This window comes from Ricinus communis, chromosome 7 (assembly GCF_019578655.1).
Source record: "Ricinus communis isolate WT05 ecotype wild-type chromosome 7, ASM1957865v1, whole genome shotgun sequence".
Lineage (NCBI taxonomy): Eukaryota > Viridiplantae > Streptophyta > Magnoliopsida > Malpighiales > Euphorbiaceae > Ricinus > Ricinus communis.
The window spans coordinates 25962068-25981186 of NC_063262.1; the positions used below are offsets into that span (position 1 = coordinate 25962068).

The 19119-nt window shown below is 34.9% G+C and overlaps 4 protein-coding genes across 8 annotated transcripts; 2 read left to right on the forward strand and 2 right to left on the reverse strand.

Annotated features, from left to right (window-relative positions):
* The first annotated feature begins 53 nt into the window (after nucleotides 1-53).
* LOC8288290 (ribonuclease 2) lies at nucleotides 54-6567 on the forward strand. The gene is made up of 9 exons (XM_048377196.1): nucleotides 54-286; nucleotides 438-466; nucleotides 968-1041; nucleotides 1435-1536; nucleotides 1654-1657; nucleotides 2691-2782; nucleotides 4114-4275; nucleotides 4706-4802; nucleotides 6206-6567. Exons 1-9 carry the CDS (start codon nucleotides 105-107, stop codon nucleotides 6235-6237), a joined length of 774 nt encoding a protein of 257 aa, XP_048233153.1. The 5' UTR covers nucleotides 54-104; the 3' UTR covers nucleotides 6238-6567.
* Nucleotides 6568-6872: 305 nt separating this feature from the next.
* On the reverse strand, nucleotides 6873-10382 carry LOC107261680. Of its 4 annotated transcripts, none has more exons than XM_048377195.1 (5): nucleotides 9790-10382; nucleotides 8325-9400; nucleotides 7720-7809; nucleotides 7360-7635; nucleotides 6873-7272 (listed from the first exon to the last, which is right to left on the reverse strand). In XM_048377195.1, exons 1-3 carry the CDS (start codon nucleotides 10142-10144, stop codon nucleotides 7735-7737), a joined length of 1506 nt encoding a protein of 501 aa, XP_048233152.1. In that variant the 5' UTR covers nucleotides 10145-10382; the 3' UTR covers nucleotides 6873-7272; nucleotides 7360-7635; nucleotides 7720-7734. The 4 variants fall into 4 exon arrangements, with proteins under 4 accessions (XP_048233152.1, XP_048233151.1, XP_048233150.1 ...); XM_048377194.1 differs by having other exon boundaries at nucleotides 7360-7508; nucleotides 8325-9457; XM_048377193.1 differs by having other exon boundaries at nucleotides 7360-7526; nucleotides 8325-9457.
* A 202-nt stretch (nucleotides 10383-10584) lies between these two features.
* On the forward strand, nucleotides 10585-14782 carry LOC8288293 (GPN-loop GTPase 3). Of its 2 annotated transcripts, none has more exons than XM_015722628.3 (10): nucleotides 10585-10720; nucleotides 11045-11095; nucleotides 11273-11381; nucleotides 11460-11541; nucleotides 11808-11893; nucleotides 12854-12957; nucleotides 13055-13185; nucleotides 13278-13371; nucleotides 13689-13744; nucleotides 14392-14782. In XM_015722628.3, exons 2-10 carry the CDS (start codon nucleotides 11051-11053, stop codon nucleotides 14486-14488), a joined length of 804 nt encoding a protein of 267 aa, XP_015578114.1. In that variant the 5' UTR covers nucleotides 10585-10720; nucleotides 11045-11050; the 3' UTR covers nucleotides 14489-14782. The 2 variants fall into 2 exon arrangements, with proteins under 2 accessions (XP_015578114.1, XP_015578113.1); XM_015722627.3 differs by having other exon boundaries at nucleotides 10658-10720; nucleotides 10989-11095.
* Nucleotides 14783-15378: 596 nt separating this feature from the next.
* Nucleotides 15379-18413, reverse strand: LOC8288294 (60S ribosomal protein L5). Its single transcript, XM_002524512.4, has 9 exons — nucleotides 18266-18413; nucleotides 17952-18021; nucleotides 17768-17859; nucleotides 17195-17321; nucleotides 17035-17114; nucleotides 16828-16944; nucleotides 16312-16446; nucleotides 16036-16205; nucleotides 15379-15747 (listed from the first exon to the last, which is right to left on the reverse strand). Exons 1-9 carry the CDS (start codon nucleotides 18266-18268, stop codon nucleotides 15645-15647), a joined length of 897 nt encoding a protein of 298 aa, XP_002524558.2. The 5' UTR covers nucleotides 18269-18413; the 3' UTR covers nucleotides 15379-15644.
* Nucleotides 18414-19119: the final 706 nt, after the last annotated feature.

Below are 19119 nucleotides of genomic sequence, written 5' to 3' on the forward strand. Positions count from 1 at the left end.
AGTTTTTTTATCCTGCCACCCCCAATGACCGTTATGCCCTTTTCCAAGCCCCAAACCAAATGGTATATCATCGACATTAACATCGCGTGAGCTAAATTCAATCAATGGCTTCTCTCTCTGTCCAGCTTCAGCTAACTTTCATCCTCCTCATAACGGCATCTTTTTGGTTGATAGAGGCACGATCAGGACAGAGAGAGTTTGACTATTTCAAATTGGCTCTTCAGTGGCCTGGCACTTTCTGTCAACGTACTCGCCATTGCTGCTCTTCTAATGCTTGCTGCCGAGGGTACTTCTCTCAACATTCTCTTTTTCTATTTTGCGTATTGCTTGTTCAAATTTTTTTAATTTTGGGGTGTTTTTTCATGTTTGCAATATTCCTGTTTTGATTTTATCACTGGTACTACTAATATCCCCATTCTTTATTTATTTATTTACAGTTCGAATGCTCCAGCTGAATTTACAATTCGTAAGTATAACTTTCTCTCACATATATATATATATATATATATATATATATATATATATTGGTTATTATCAAATTATTACCTGGTTGGAATAAAATATGTCCAAAATCATGTCTATTATGGCATGATTTCATTCTTTCAAAATGCCTTGTGTGTTCTCTTAGGTTGAAAGAATTGAATGCTGGCTGGTATGACCTTTGCAAACATGAGAACTTATTATCTAGTTAAATCAAATTTTTGAATATTTATACTTTCCAAACAAGCCCTACATTCCTCAGATTCTGGCTTCTAGTATCCCTTTTCTTGTTTTCTTTTTCATGTTAAATATGTGAGAGTAGTTCTTTTATTCACAAAGTTTGCCTCATTTACTGGTTTCTGGAACTTTCTTCTTAAAGATGGAATATGGGGCTTTGGGTTTTAGTCTTTCTTGTTGCGTAGCTGTATGGTAGGCATAAGTTGCATCAAAAGGATTCTGCATCTTTTAACTACAAATTGTACTGCAGATGGGCTGTGGCCAGACTATAATGATGGAACCTGGCCTGCGTGTTGCAAGCGATCTAGTTTCAATGAAAAAGAGGTATGCTTTCATTGTGGATCAATTTTTTGCACACACACAATATCCATACGGGTCTGCAGCAATTTAATGAAGTTTTACATATAACAGAATAGCTTGCTGAACTATTGATCTGATCATGTATGATGGGACCGAGACATAGTTCTAGCAAGCAATAAAAATATTGCCAGATCATGTTCTGTTTTATGTAAATTTCCAAGTAACAGCAGAAATCACGTATACATACATAGTATATATTTAATTTTATGCCAGTTGCTGTCATATATTTTGAACTAGTATTTTTGATTATATACTGGTTGTGAATTGGAAGCTAGTTCTGTCCTGTGTATTGTTTAGTTTTAGTTTTCATAGTAAGATTGTATTGTATCTTAGAACATTTAAATTGATAACCTGCAGATTGCAACATTACATGATGCGCTAGAGAAACATTGGCCGTCTTTAAGTTGTGGGTCACCATCAACTTGTCATGGTACCAAAGGATCATTTTGGGCACATGAGGTGGTTATCAACTGTAGACACTCTTTGTAGTTAAATTATCGTTGACCATGATTCAATACTAACATGTTTTGCTTTCTATGCCTGATGATGGCTGAATGGGGAAACGCGCATTGGCAGTGGGGTAATTTCTTCCACTTTTGCTCTGTTACATTGTATAATTGGCTTGTAGGGTTCAAGGTCTAGATTTTATTTTGGACATAAATTGAATGGGATCCATATTGTAAGGATGCACAATTTCATTATGTTATGCATATATCACATTTGAAGAAGTTGAGATTGCAGACGCCAAAGGGCCGTTTGCAATGCTAGCATCCCCACTTTCCTACTAATTTGTTGAAATAAATGATTAGCAAACTGTATCTGCTTTAAAGTTTCTTAATTAACTCCGAGTCTCTGACTATGTTGGGAAAAAGAAATTGGAGGAATTGGCAGCTGAAAAGAAAATATTAAGTACATATGTCTTGCTGGAAGAGCGTACTCTATACATGATGGTTAATGATCAGATTACACATAATGATTAAATGATCAGATTACGCATGATCATTAATTATCAGATTATTTTCCTGCAAAATGGGGGATACCATTTGGCTGCCGTTTTGTGGTGAGAAAAAGTTGTTGTGCTTAACCTGTGTTCACTTAAAAAATTCGTTATTGATCTTCGATATTGTTATGAAAAGAGTGAAGACTCAAAAAATGTGAAATATGTTACTCTAGTCATGGTAATGCAAATCTGTTACAAAAGTCATGATTGATCTTCAATGTTGTTATGAAAAGGGTAAATACTGAAAAATGTGAATTATGTTATTCTAATCATGATCTGCAAATCTGTTACGAAATATGTGATTGATCTTCAATGTTCTTATGAGAAGAGTAAAAACTGAAAAAAAATGTTTAATATGATACTCTAATCATGATAATGCAAATATGTTTAAGATGATGTTTCAACTAGAATAATTAATGACCTTTGCATGTGCACTGATTTTTCCAGTGACTTTTTTACCTTTAACTAGTGGAACTTTTGCTCTATATATATGGCTCTTCGTCAAGAAACTGCGGTAACATGAGTTTTTTATTTGAAACTCAAATTATACATTTGTTATTATTATTTTTTGTAACATTGCTCTCTGTTTTCTTTTCTGGCATTGTATTTGCAGAGAAGCATGGGACTTGCTCCTCTCCAGTTGTTCATGATGAATACAGTTACTTTTTGACAACCCTCAATGTGTACTTTAAGTACAATGTCACGGTGAGTTGTGGGAAACCAATTTTGCACTCTCACTATGGGCTTTTAATGTATTTACAGTAATCTATGTTCACTTGTAACATAAGTAAGAATCTTGAAACATCATTTTTGTGGAAAACAAAGAAGAACAAGGAAAGTACAACTTATGGTGGAAGGCCTGTGAGAAGATTAAATGTGTTGTCTATGTCATAGTATCACTATTTGCAAGTTCAGGATCTTTACTATTTCTTTACCATAAACATACTGTTTCCTCAACTTGACGAATCCCATCAGAGTCTAGACTTCCTAGGTTTTATTCTTGCAGAAATTTCCAATCTGTTGTCAATTTGCCTATACATTTTGCATTGTTGTTGAAATTGTATCCTAGATAGTCAACCCTGACCAGAGTCTGTAGCATATTTGATTAAGTTGCATGGACTATTTTATGTTATCCTGTAAATTCCTAGTTAGTCCTACAAGCTCAAGGTACCTCTTCAATCTGAGCCTGTAATTCTTGAACTACCTACAGTTCAAGAAAGTGAAAATCAATGAATCTTTGGTTGCAAAGGTTTTCATTTTATAAACTCCATTTAAATCTGATCAGGAAGCAACTTCTCTTTTCTTCTGAATGTTTATAACACAGTTAATTGAATATAACACCCTCAAACCCTTGTTCATTTTGCAAAGTGTTATCAATGGTTAATTCTCTCTCTTTCTATCTCATACCCATCGTTGATGTCACCATTTCTTTATACATTCTCCTTCTCTTCATCCTCACAGAAACCAACAAAACAATAGAAACAACCATTTATTTTTCTTCCTTAAGTTCTCTTTCATAATCATTTCAATGTTTCGTGTTTCTCTTTATACTGACACATTGTAACTCAGTGACAGCAAATTGGTCATGTCTCAATATTTTTTGTAAGTGGTTTTTCAAAATTGGCTCCCATGAATCTACTAGGTTCTTATTTAACCTTATTATGAATTTGGTATTTTCTATTAACTTCCTCTGTTTTTGTTTCATACAAAAATTAAACTGAGATTTTGTTGTTTCTTTAAAATCTAATCTTTAATCTCTGTGTAGTAAACTCAAGTATAAATTGTGTTCTTTTGATTCTACTGCAATTGCTAATGTTGTTGAGATTGATGGTTAATTTATTAGTAACTTTCTGCTTTTGTAATTCAAAATTATCTGTATTTCATTCCATCTGTTAATTTTGTGGTCAATTTTGCCTAAATGAAACTGAGCGGCACACAAAGTGTTGATGAAACCAACCTGAATACAGACTTGCTTGTGCTGAGAATTCATTGACTTATCCAATTGACCGATGCTTTTTGTGCTCATCTCATACTAGAAAGTACTGAATGAAGCGGGGTATGTTCCTTCGAATACCGAAAAGTATCCTCTTGGAGGCATTATCTCCGCCATTGAGAATGCTTTCCATGCTACCCCATCACTGTCTTGCTCAAGAGGTGCTGTAGAAGAACTCTATTTATGCTTCTACAAGGATTTCAAGGTTAGGCTCTTCCAAGCTTCCTAGATTTATTGTTCAATCTTGCATTTTAACCGGTTACAGACGAATATAAATCACGAATTGCCTACAGTGCCGGAAGGCCAGCTAAAAGTTATTACAATGATGTAATGATGTTAAAAAGTCTGCAGTTTTAGTGTGCTTAATGTCTGATATCATGATGCAGAGGGGCTCAATAATCTGATCCCAAAGTTTTCTGAATATCTACTTTGTTTTTTTCTATACTTCTGGCAATTGTCGATGGATCGTTGGATAAGAATAATCTGATGTTGGTGTTATAGTCCAAACCCTAATCTGGAATGATCATGTACTCAAGTGCCTGTATAACTAACTACCTTGCTTTTGGAACAATATGTGTTTCCAACTGTTTTCCTTTTCATGTAGAACTTTTTTCTTTTTACTGTTATCTTTACAGCCTCGGGACTGTGCTGTTGGATCAATCATTCAAGACAATTATTCTTCTAAAAGCTCATGTCCGAAGTTTGTTAGCCTACCGGCATATGTTTCATCAGGTAAGTCTCTAATTTTGTCACATTATTATTGTAGGTCATATCTTTGGAACATATGCCTGTAACTAATTCCTATCGCAATAGTTTATTTTGCAATTGTTAAAATAGTTCTGTCTTAAGACTTCCTGTTCCAAATGCAAATACTCGGATGAACTTTAACAATAATTTGGAGCAAAAGTGATGGTGGAAGAGTAACTGGATGATTGTTTGCACGGAGTAGAAATATTTTCATTTTTGTTGACCTTTGGCATATACTCTTATGTCAATGCCTATGCACCATATATTCATGATCACTATTTTCCTTCGGTGCTGAGGTTTCAGGAATGCCTCTTTCCTATAGTTCTTTGCTGGTATCATATGAATAAGCACCCCAACACTGGCATTTCTCATTGATGGGGGTAATGATGGGTTTGTCCCTTTCGGAACATTCTTCATGTTCTGAAGATTCAAGCAATCAATTTTTATTCTTTTTTCATAGAATTTGAGCCTTTTCCTCTCCAAAATAACTGGCCTAGACACTTATGTGAGGCTTTGATATTTATTACAGCAGGATCGTCTTCCTTACTTTTCTCGAATATTGCTTTTTCTAGATTTCTTGGAGAGTGGTAGGCTAAGGAGTCCGGAATATTGTCTGTTCTGTCCTTGAGGCTTCTCTTGTGTAGTTTCCATGGTAGTTGCCAGTCCACGATCTACTGTTGCACTTCCATGAAGAGGCCTTTGTGATATTTTGCAAACAACCTCCATTTTTGTCCATTTCTCTGTATTTTCTATTGTCACGTTTGTCAATATCTGACAGGCTTTGTCTAAAAGACTTGGTGGAATGCAGGACAAAGAGACCACATTCTGGATCCAGTTCTGTGTAAACTGAAGCCGTTTGTTTATGAGTCTTTTCTATTTTAATTTTGAGGGCTATCCAATACACAATAAATGGAAACATTAAAACTCATGAATTGGTTAGTTGGCTATATACCCCACCTCGTATTTAGTAGGGGAATTCTCATGTGCATCGTATGATAAAATGCACATCATTTCAAGCCCATAGAAGCTAAGGTATAATTTAAGAACTGTAATGCATTGCTACTGTTAATTGTTAAGCCATTGAAGTAGGCATAGGAATTGAGTTTTTACTTGGTTGGATTAGATTTTTAATTTATATTTAGCATTTGTTTGCTTTGTTGATAATGAGATCTGCATCCAAAACAGTAGTTAGGGAGTTGATTTCAGCAGGATAAACTGTTTCAAGTCTACTCCAGCTAGATAGATGGCAATTACTGCTTAAACTTATTTATCCACCATATATATTAGTGCATTGTCTGTAATCTATCCATACATAACACATGATAGCTTGGAAGGATGCTGCCTGAGGTTCAGCTCAACTCACGTGTATGTTTGTTTGTTTATTGTAGGCCTTGATGGTGCTGAAGCTGCTTCCTTTTAGATACCTGATACTGGTGCAACCTAAAATCTTGGCACATGCATATTGTACGCTGCCAATCAGCCTTGATAGTTGACAGATGCTATAAGAAAATTCAGAGAATGAGATGCCACTCTATGAGGCACCAGCAACTTATGTATCGTCATTTACATAATTGTAGATTATAAATTATGGATGAATGGCAGTAAAGCTGGATTTGAATTATCAGAAACTTAGGTTGGAACAATATCCTGCCTCCAACCTCACCAAATTCTTGCAAAGTTGTGGAAGAACCAAGCGCTGTAAAATATTTACTCTGTTTATATGAGAATGCATGCTCATATCTGCTGACTACCTCTTTGGTGTGAAAGGCATATTATATTTTATAGCAAATAGGTAAATTGAGTGAAGTCCAGAGCTTTATAGAAGAGTAAACATGATGTATCATGACAATTATTTTTAGCTACTTGGCAATAAGTGTTAGTGGTTCCAACCAATCAGGTATTTTTAGCTTTTAGGAACACCTAAAAGCTGTTGTAGTCGCTAACACCATTGAAATAGGCAAGACGAGAGAAATTTCCACAGACGTCACAAAAAGAAAAACAAATGATAGCAGTCGCTGACCTGCAGAATATTATGGGCACGGAAACCTCTTGCAATGTCACAAAACCATTTTTGGACTCATGAAATTTAGTATCAAAATTGGGACTCAAAAGTTGACTCTTGTTATGAAACAACTGAATTCAATCCTATGCACATCAGGATAGTAGAAACCGACTGTAAGTGGCTCTATCGAGCTAAGAAATTATATGTTTCAGATGTAATTGGCATTCACTGAAAGTCGAAGGATGCAATTCATATGTAATCTGCAGAATGAACCCAATAAGCTTGTAGCCCGCACAAAAGAAGGGCATTACATGGATGCCAAAAAAATAAAGGGGCCTCTTCTCCACTTCTGCAAAATCTGATCCACAGTTTTTGAATCTGCATTCTTTTTCTGTGCAAATGCTTGTTGTCCTATTATGTACTGATTAATAGGCAGTCCTATACTTCTACACTCTGCACAGAACCCAAAAAGAAAAATGTAGATTCAGTATTCAGAACTTAGAGGGCTAAAATATAGCTGCAAAAGCCCGAGGGACAAACCTTACGGAAGAGATGATTGCTGATGGATGTTCTTCCAATAAAATCTAAACTCTTAACTCTCCAGCAACGTACCAACATCATCAGGGGATTCCAAGTTACTCAGTTGAGAGAAGATACTACTCATATATGTCCATAAAGAGTTCTGCTTCCTACTTGAAGTATTCACCCTATGAGAAGGAATTTGATTGAAAAAGAAACTAATGGAAAGATACATCCTCCCACAGAATCTGTAACTCCCTCCGCAACTTTGATAATCTTTGCAAAATGACCAAAACGCTGGGGAGGGAGAAACAAAAGACTTTGGAATCACATTTGTGCTCTAACAAGATAGCAAACTATAGATGGTATTAGATATCCTACCACAGACTGCATGAACTATGCCACTTCAGTTAGCAACCACTTCATCCATGTCGAAAAGCAAAACTTTGAAAGGTGTTCAGGCAAATCCACCTGCAAAACATGATGATAATCAGACGATCTGCAAGTGCACCATTACTCCTATATAGGTTACCTATATTAAGAACAGTAGTTTTCATGCACCAAACTACAACGAAGCAAGAATTAGAACCAACAAGGAATAGTTCAGATGATGTACAAAAACCTGTCTATCATGGTTAAGCTTCAGGAATACTGGTGGCGAACTTAGCATTTGGAAAAGATTCATTAAAACTACAGGTCTCATAGCTAATTTAAATCTCAATACAGGAAATTCCAGGATTAGCTAGAAATACATACCAGCCATTATTTAATTTATTATCAGGTGATCATCAAGTGTTTTCCATATTTGCTCATTATAGAAAAATGTGCCATGCACATGTTTAACAATTTTTCTAGACTGTTGTTTTATAATGTCAAATTAATAATACAACATTCTACAATGATACAGCAAAATGTGCAGTTTTGCAGTGGTAAAGGAACTTGCATTGCAGTTGAAGGATATGAACAAAGATGATTACTGAACTTACATTGGTCCATGATGCAGAAAACCCATCTGTAGAAAGCAACCAACTTGTAGCCCTAGATTGCAGCCCTGGCCAGTTATTTGATGTATCAAAATCCAGCAGCTCATTTTCGTTGAAGTCATCATCATCAGAATTCCTCCTCCTTTTCTTCCTACTCTTCTTTTTTCTCCTGCCCTTTCTTCTAATTGATGCATCATTATCTAATTCAGAATCATTTTCTTCTGAGAATCCATCACAAACTACCAGCGCATATTTATCAGATTTTCGGAAGCTTATTCCATTATTTGAAAATAAAGATTCCCATGACTCTGAAGTCCTGGACTCCTCTAATAATGCATAATGAATAACCCAAGACTGGAGCCCCAAGAACTTAACTGTTTCTGCGAATTTCAACTTGAAGCATTCACTCAACAAAGGGACCAGGTAATTTGCATTGCTTGACACTGTGCATATCTGTGATACAATATCCTTAATTTTTGTTTGTTCCTTTGCTGCCTCTTCATCATGCAAAAGCCGTAGAAGCTGGCGTCCTTGGTTAATAAATGCATTTAATAGAAGTAGCTGGTCAAGGGATTTACAATCTTTGGATTTAGAGAGCACTAACTCAAGCCAACAAGATGAGTTACCAAAATCTATTGATTCCATTCTTAGGCCTAAATATTTACGTAATAATTCCAGAACAGTGCACAATTCTTCCTCTTCAAGAGTGATAAGAAGGTGCTTACACAAAGAAGAAAAGTATTCCTCCATGAGAAACTCATTTATGACTTTCCATACATCTTTTGCATCCTCTTCATACATCAAGCCAACAAAAAACTCCACAAAGTATTTTGTATCAACAAACAAAATATCACCATCCCTCAAGGACTCGGCAAACTCACTGGATGACCAAAACTCAGGTACATTTTCAAGAAAATTTTCCACTGTTTTTTGTACATCCAAATCAAGAAAGTAATGAGGCTTCGTAGCAACCACAGCAGGCGATTGCCCATGTTTTCCCTTCCATTGAAGCTCCTCCCAACATATATCACGATTTACAAAAGCAAATTGGGATAATGCTTTAGCACCTTTTTTATGATCTAATCCACCATTATCAGCAAAGTTAGAAAACCACTGCATTATATGCATAGGATTACCTGTATTATTAATCATTGCACAATCAGATATCACTTCAAAGTGGAAAATTTGACCTTGCCCACATGCTAGCAAAATGAGTTCTTTCAAAAAGATAAAACCTTAATAACATATACCAAGTAAACAAGCACATATGAGCTACAAGGAGAACATCATTAACATCATTGAAGAACCAGGAATCAGTTCAAAGTGGAAAAGTGACCCTGCCCACATGCTAGCAAATGATTGTTTCAGAAAGATGAAAACTTTGTAAGGAGTACAAAGGGAAACATGCAAAACATAACAAAACTCCAAAAACGACAATAACCGTACAAAACGAATGAAACCCGCTTACCGTCAAAGAACTTCTCGAGCAAATAACTTCGCTTAGCAACAATAGCCCCCACTTTCCGCCTCCTTTTCTCAAACATCATTTGCAAGAGCTGAGATGCCAAACTCCTATTAGTAGGTTTTCTTCTCAGTAACCCCACAAACAAATCCTTTTGCTGGCGAGAAGTTAATGAAGAAATGGCTGCTATTGAACTACAAAGCCATAAACGAGCTTCTGATCGACCACCACCAGCATTAATCAATGACCAGATTATAGATTCCAATTTGTTCAAAAGCAATACCCATTGCTTGCCAAGGTCACTATCTCTATCTCCATCTTCTTCTTTCCAGTTAGGCTTTGACAAAAGCAAGTGAACCATTTTTGCTTGTTTGTATCAAAGTTTTGTTCTTTCTTATACCCAGAAAAGGGTTTTACACATTCACAATCGACGAACGAAAAATTAATCAAAGATTATACAGATATTGAACATATAAGCAAATTCAAAAGAAGCCCGTAAAACTAAAAAACAGTGCTGGGTTACTTTTCTTTTCGTTTTACAAGTCTTAAACGGCCTTAGATTAGCAAAGCTATTTATACAATTAAAAATCTTTCTCTTCTCGGGGTTCTCACGAAAAGGTTAAACAACACAACATGTGCTAAATCTATAAAAGACAGAGCTTAAAACGCACCGTTTTTACAAATAAGTATTTGAGAAATAATAAACGATGCGTTTTGAAGAGCCTTGCCCTTGCCCTTGCCCTTGTCCTTGAGGTTATGATGAAGCCCTAAAAAGCGCGAATTAAAGTGCCAACTGATTATTACTTTACTTCTAATAGTCGTCTCTCTGGAGTCACCTTTTATTGAACAAATTTTCTTTTTCTTTTTTTCTTTTTTTTTTTTTTTTTTTTTTTAAAGAAAACTCTAGCTGCCTTAGCACTCAATCTTCTTTTTTAAGGTAAAACTCTTAACTCAGACCTTAGACTATAATCGTCCTTTATCTTACTTGCCAGTTTCTTTTTCTACCGGTTCATCGTTTAGAGTGTGCTTTTTGTAGAATCAATTTTTGTTCTTCTTCTTTTCTTTTTTTAATAAAATTATAGGGTAATACCTGAGATAGTGATGTTTATGGCCTCAAGTTATGCCCTGAATTTATTGTTTTCCTTTGGTGTTTGGTGTACTGCTTATATTACCGTTGCAATCATCTCCTATCTCCGCATCTTCAGTTCTCTCTGTCCTTTCTGATTAATTCCCTTACCATTTAATTTCATCCAAAAAAAAGCTACAAATGGGTTATGCTCAACTTGTAATTGGCCCTGCTGGTAGTGGAAAGGTACTTTTTTTTCCTTTTCTTTCTTCACATTGTATTTTGTTTTATTATTATCTTATTGCTAATTATGTCATAACCATGATTCAAAAACTGATTTCTTGGACATTTTCTTTTCTGGGTTCGGTTTTAATGCTTTTTTGATCCTGATCGTTTTGTGTGTCTGTTTTTGTTTTGATGCAGTCCACTTATTGCTCTAGTTTGTATCAACACTGTGAAACGGTTGGCCGGTCAATACACATTGTGAACCTAGACCCTGCTGCTGAGAATTTTGACTATCCTGTATCAATGGGTGAATAGACTAAAAGTCCATATGTTGCTTCGTTTCTTTGTGATGTAGGTTGTTGTTTCAAACGTTGTTCTTTTGCAGATATCAGGGAACTTATTTCTTTGGATGATGTTATGGAGGAGCTTGGTCTTGGTCCGAATGGTGCCCTTATGTATTGCATGGAGTATCCTTTTACTTTGTGCTAATGGTTAACTAAATTTTGTTTAGTGATGTAGTATTTTTACAAGGGCTTATTATCCATGTCAAAAATATTCAAGGTGTTGTTAGGCCCATGGAGGTAGAGTGCACACGAATATCACTCTGTAATTGCTCATCGTTTGATGCTTGTTTTTGGAAATTTTTGGTTCTTTAATATTCCATGGACTGTTTTTCTCTTTTCCAACCTTTCAATTTTAATAGCAATTTGAAGGGCCTTAACCTGAATGATAGTGAACTTGAGGACAATTTGGATGACTGGTTGTCAGAAGAGCTGGACAATTACATGGATGACGACTACCTAGTTTTTGACTGTCCAGGTGTGTGCACATGTTGTGTGCATATGCAAACATACCTACATAGTCTAAGTTGTAAGTTGAAATGAATAACGGGAAAAGGGACCAAAAAGATATCTGTCCTTCTCCTTTTCTAAAGGGCATGTTTGTGAGATGATGCCTCATGGACCTGTCCCAAGATATGCGTGAACATGTCCAGACATTCACATCGAAACTAATATCTTTTTGAAGTTTGAAATATGATATTGCACCAGTGTTCTCATTTTAGCTTCGTGGAAACCCTTTTTTTTGTTCAAATAAATATTAGTTTTTCCATTAATTATTTTGGGCATGTGATAGTTAGACAAGCATGAAAATGGAAAAGATGTTACATCAAGAATATGCAACTTTGCTGCAATAGTAAAGACATAGCTCTTTTGTTCAATACTCCTCCCTCCATGAGCGCTATGTTTTTGGTCTTGGGTCCCAAAGTATTGCCTAACTAGTAAACTTTTTGTTAATATCTTTTGCAAGGGTTGCTTATATTCCGTTGTCCCTGTTTGGCCATGGTTGCCACCGGACAGAATGTGATTATGGTAGAATTGATTAGCATCATGAGACTCAAATTTCATGTCAATTTTACCTGATATTATAAGTATAATGGAAGTTCTTGTTACAGATAATAAAGAAAACGTATATCGCTGGATGCTTCTACACTCTTTTTTGGATATAATATGAAATTCTTGCAATAGATTTTTGTTCTCGTCTTGGCATTAGTTTAATGAAATGGCAATACATCATCATTTTGTTATGGAGAGGTTTGAGAATGAATCTAGCGAACTTCCCTAAATTTGATTTTTTTTATGAGTTAAAGTTTTCTCATTAATTGTAATATGCTCTGAGATGTAACTTTTGCTATGAATGTCAGCTATGCTATTTTCATGTATATTTCATTGCAACTGGAAAATCTGTTACAGATTCTCATGTCCTTCATATGCTTTATAGGCCAGATAGAACTTTTTTCACATGTGTCAGTACTTCGGAACTTTGTGGAGCATTTGAAGCGTAAAAATTTCAATGTTTGTGCTGTGTACTTGCTCGATTCACAGGTGTGTTATACTGCTACTTAGTTTTCTTATTTCTTATAATGTGCTGGCTACTCATTTTCGCCAGAATTCTTACATTTTTTCGTTGTATTTGTAATAGTTCATCACTGATGTAACCAAGTTTATCAGTGGGTGTATGGCATCTCTTTCAGCAATGATTCAACTTGAATTGCCTCATGTTAACATCCTCTCCAAAATGGATCTTGTAACCAACAAAAAAGATATTGAAGAGTGAGCTCCTTTTTTCTCTATTGCTCTCTCCAGCTTGTTTACACCTGTTATACCATTCTGATTCTGGTCTGTTTCTTCTTTACTGCTTTCAGCTACTTGAATCCAGAGTCTCGAGTTTTGTTGTCAGAACTGAATAAACGCATGGCTCCTCAGTTTGTAAAGCTAAATAAGGCTTTGATTGAACTGGTGAGTGATTAATCAACTAAAGTTGCTTCATATAACATAATGCAGTTTTCCTGTTTCATGATCATAATCCTCTTGGTTGCTGATCTTAAACCTTCAATGATAAAACTTGTTTAAAGAAATGGTAATAAAGAAAAGAGGAACACATCATATTCTTAACCATGATGTTGCTGGGTATCATGCATCTAGCCTACCAATAAAATTACGGTTTATGTCTCATTGTCACATGATACTAGTTTTTACAACTTGAGGTTAGATAAACTACTCTTATTACTTTTTGGGACTGCTCATATTCTTCTCTGATTAACTTCTTTTGTTAGGTGGATGAGTATAGCATGGTCAGTTTTGTGCCACTTGACTTGAGGAAGGAAAGCAGGTACTATCTCTTTATCTCAAACTTTATTTATTTATGTTAATAATAACATTTTGCTTTTCCTTCTTATTTTGCATAGTTCATAACAACTGCAATGATGCCTGTTCTAGTTCTACTATAAATTTGACATCTGAATCATTGGTAAAGAGTCTTCTGCATTTATTTTGATCACATGAATGTTGTGCATATGTTTGCACTGGTATTAATTATCCCTATTTCAGAATGATCTTGGTGTGAATCCATCATATTCTTACAGAGTTATTGCTTATTTCCAAGGTATTTGTCCAATTCCATTGACGGGTTTGTATGATCCATCACTTTTGATGTGATGATGACATCTAATAACTACTTTGTATGATCTCTCTAAGTATAGCTGAGTGCCTTTGCTTTGCTATGAGTATCTTCAAATGATTATGTTTTTCAACTTTTGAAATAAATAAATCAAATGGGGAAAAATTAGCAGAAAAGCATAAGGCTGGTCCACTTACGATTTCACAAAATCCATTGGAACAGAAGTGAGAATGTTTATTTTTCTGCTCATTGAAAACTTTAGTATAAAGCCATTGATGTTGTTGCTTCGGGAAGGGGTTATTAACGAGTTCTATCTAGGTTGATATCTTAAATAAACATTTGTTTGCTTGATCTTGCAGTATACAATATGTGTTGGCTCAAATCGACAACTGCATCCAATTTGGAGAAGATGCAGATGTGAAGATCAAAGATTTTGATCCGGAGGATGATGAGTAGAATTACAACTTCAAGCACATGAACTGTTATTGGAGATGTATACTGGATGCAGCTATTCCTGGGAGTTATAAAAAAAAAAAAAAAAAAAAAAAGAACTTATAGATATCACTTTGTAGATATGTAAAGGACAGAACTGAGCTGCGAGCAAAAGTTTCGCTTTGGCTTATGCCAAGATTTTGTGTGGTGTTCCTAAGCTGACAATCGACTGTCTTTCTGGCCCCCCTTTCAAAATGCTGCCATATCCTTTGTTTCTTGTTTGGAAATATATGATGTGCTTGTGTTGCACATTTCTAATTTCGTCATCTTTCAGGGTTAAGGATTCTTGCCCTTTCTTTACCTCATTACTACTAAAAAGCCTCAAATGGTGGTGAAATGTACAGGCATAGTATTTCTTTCACAACACGAACAGGAGCATTCTAACATTGAAACAACAATTCAAACAGCCCACAAAAAAACAGGAAAAGAAAGAAAAGGATTAGCGTTTCAGGTGAAAGATGCTAAGGCAATTCCATCAGTTTAAAGAATCTGAAAGGAAGAAGCGATTGATCAGTTTGAATGCAGGATTGTACATAAAACTATTTATAATTTTTGGTCTGTATTACAACTAAAACAAAGACAAATAGCGTAATATGACAGTTTTTATAAAATAGGAGCATCCATCATTTAGTTGTAGTACTTATATCTTATGCATTTCTTTGGTTCGGAAGTTGCATATTTCTATAGAAAGAAAATTCATTGTCATTTTGATATATTCAATTTTATGCCTCAAATAATGCAAATTTACAAATGAAATTCAACATTGTACGTAAAGAGAGCAACATGACCATAGAGTTAAGAGGTAAAAGAACCGGAGGTCTGTAGTCGTAGGCCACCTGCTTCGTACATGCGCATTTTACCAAAAATAATGTCATGTGATTCTGCAAACATTCAATTCCACACAATTTGCCTTACATACTGCAGCTCCCATTTCATTACATAAAAATTTTAGAAAATCATTTGCTACTTAGAAACTGCAACAGTTTCAATTAATAATCCAAAAACAAACTGAATTTCTTCCCAAAACAATAGCTAATCCTCAACCTATCCATCCATCCTAATTAAACAAAGAGACCAAAATCTTCATCTTGCGAGATAAGCAGCCAAAATTATATCAACTTCATTCATCATCCTCTTCGTCGTCAGCAGCAGAGTTGAGAGCTGTCAACCTCTCAATCAACTTGGCCTTTCTTTCCTCATAGGTCAACTTCTTCAGATTGTATCTGTAGGGCAAATAAAAACCACAGATTCTCTTATTTAAAGACCTGAACTTTCTTTTCATAGAATAAAAATATATCAAGAGGGCAAATTGTCCCGCCAGGATTTATTTGCACAGGGGAATGGCAGTTTTACCAAAATTCTCAATGCACCAAGTCGGAAGTTGTCCTAATGAAAATCATGCAACTACCTCTAGAATACCCTATAAGTTGAAAGGGCAGAAAGCAGGGGGAAGAGAGAGAGAGAGAGAGAGAGAGAGAGAGAGAGATGATAGAAGTGGAGAAGAATCGCACCTCTTGTGCTCCTTTGGAGGCTGCTTCTCAGTCTTCTTTGCTGATGGATCTGCACGAATAGCAGCATGAACCTTCTTGTACATCTCTTCCATGTTATCCGGATCGACACCTTTCTTTATATACTCGCTAAAGTGAGACTGATACTTCTCTGGCTCATCTTCCATCAACATCTGGGAAAACCACAGCAAAATTAGGTACAAATATGAGCAGTCTCAATCATTGTGTAGGTTAGTATGCTGGGTAACACCACTGAATATGAGCATAAATTTAACTCACTCTCATGTATGCAGCAACATGGCCGCCATAGATGTACTTCCGGTGAACTTCAGAATCAAGCTGTTTACTCTCCTTGTTGAATCCTGCAAACCTCTTTTCACTGTGAGGAATATCAAGTCCACCATCCAAAGCTCCCTAATCAAAGAGGCAATAAATGCATCATTATAAATGCTGTTGACACGAAAATGCAACAAAATATAGGAACAAATCATTGCCAACTTCCATTAGATATGAATAATGAATAAGGCACCATTTGGTGCAACTGAAATTGGAATTCGGCTAGTGAATTCCAATTCCACTGCTTGGTACACCCATTGGAATTGGAATTACAGTTCCAACACAATTCTGAAGAATAAAAATCACAAGCATTTATCAAAACCATACTGTGGATGATAGACTTTACTAATACAAAAGTGAAGCAAAACAAACTACCGAGTATTTGACAACATAATGCAGAGAGAAGAGCCCATCAGAAAAGATTTTGAAAAATACATTATGTGGAGCATATTAGATTACCTTAAGAGCACCAAAAACGCGATTCCCAGTTGTTGTCCTCAAAAGCCCAACATCAAGGAGAGCACGGAAAGGTCTCCTGCTCTCACCTGGTTCAACAGAATAATCTTCTCCAGTTGCCTGTTAATAGGAAGAGTTGCACATCTAAAAAAATCCACATATAACAGTAGATAATCTTGATGAAGGGACTTGTACAAATAAATCACATACCTCAGTGTTACCCTCGTACTCCTCATCCATCTCAAGCATTTTCAGTACTCTTCGGGCCAAAAGAAGTCCAGTGCAGTAAGCTAGATTTATGATAATGTCAATTAGAACATCAGTTTTTAAAGAAGAAGAGAAACAAAGACATACAAGACAAATGCTATACCTGCAGCATAATTTGTAAGTCCCACGTCAAGGCCATAGCAAGGGAGCTCATGAGAATAAGCAGCTGCAAGAACTATGTCACCAACTATGCGAGAATGTATAACTTGTGCAATTACATCTTTGTTGGTCTTGTAAAACACATCAAGGAGAAAGAAAAAAAAAAGCACCAAGGAAGTGAAGCAAAGAAACATCTTGCAGGACACCTTAATCAAACATGGTACAATAAAATTCAATTCCAGAAGCCGCTTATCTAAGAATAAACCTAACAGCAGCAATAGCTCAATTCACCTTAAAACCAGACACCTTACTTGACCCAATATCAGCGCAATACAAATCGAATTACAATATTTACCCTGATGCAATATCAACTAACCAAGTTAGAAAAATTGAACAGTTCTAATTCTTGAAAAGTTATCCTACAATTCATCCTGCCCCAAAGACCTTCTAGCATGAAAACAAGCTCAACCCGCTTAACATAAAAGATGATAATTCACATAAAAACATGAGTTATGAAATATTATAAGAGCACAGTCCCCAATAACAGGATAAATATATCAACCATAAAATAGGATACAAATCGAACAACAAGCCTATATTTCGGAGTGTTATACTTGTTCTTATCCTGATTGATCAAACGAATCCTTGCCCTGTAATCAGTCTTACCCTCTACACAAGAATATCCAAAAAAAGGAGATCGTCAATTAAGAAAATAACCAAGAAAAGAACACAAACCTATAAGAGGAATTGACATATAATACCTCTTCTTCTCTTGTATTTAACTTGAAAACGCTTGAAGTAAGCTCTCGTTTTCTGGGCTTTAACAAACGCCTACCAAATAAAAGATTAAAAACTTGTCATTTCATCAATTTAATGAGAATCCAAATCACCAATTCTTAATGAACGATCTGAAACCCAGAAAAGAAATGAACTTTTTAACAAACACGTGATGCTAAAAACTAGTTACATTTAGCTCAAAAATTAAGCAAAAAACTAGAATTAAAACAAATAAAAGAAGAAAAGATCATTCATAAAACAAGAGCAAATGGGTTTTGGTTTGAGCGTATGGATTTACCATTGGTGATGCTCAAAGTAGCAGCAGCAGCAGCAGCAGCAGCAGCAGCACCAGTAGCTAGAGAAAGATATTAGGAAGAGAAGCGAAGCTGGTGCTTTTGCTCGGTTAAATACTAAAACCCTAGTTGAACTGTGTCATCTAAATCAACGGCTAGGATTTGTTTCGTTTGAGATTGTGGATCTTTTATGGAACAGTGATGTGGTGTATTGTTTTAACAGTGCACCTTATTCATACTAAAGACACGTGTTCTTGATTGATTATTGTATTTTTCTTATTAGGGTATTTTATTTTTTTGGAAAATATATGGTACGTTAAAATCCTCACATGCTCAATTACAATGGGACCAAATAAAAATTATAACTATGTGAAAATTATACTCTAATATGAATATTATAATTTTTCATTAAATTTAATACTTAATTTTGTTCGTAAAATGATAGAACTATAAATAAGATATATAAATATATTATCATATTATATAAATAAGATTGATAATATAAAATAATATTATAGAAATACAAAATATATAACATATATTTTCAAAGCTATGTATATAAATATTATTATATGGATGAGTATTTTCTTAAAATGGAACTTAAAAAATAATAACTTAATAATAATAAGAAGTTTATTTCTATTTATGATTGACTGAAATTGAAATTGTAAATTTTTATTGCTATATTGAAGTTATTCATATATAAACTATCAATATAAAAATATTTTCTCTGTATATTATTTTTAGTAATAAAAGAATTATTAATATTAATTGTTATGAAATTTGAGTCCATTAATTTTTTTTAGAAATCTACTTTAAATCTATATTTTTATTTATATAATAAATTAAAAAATAAATA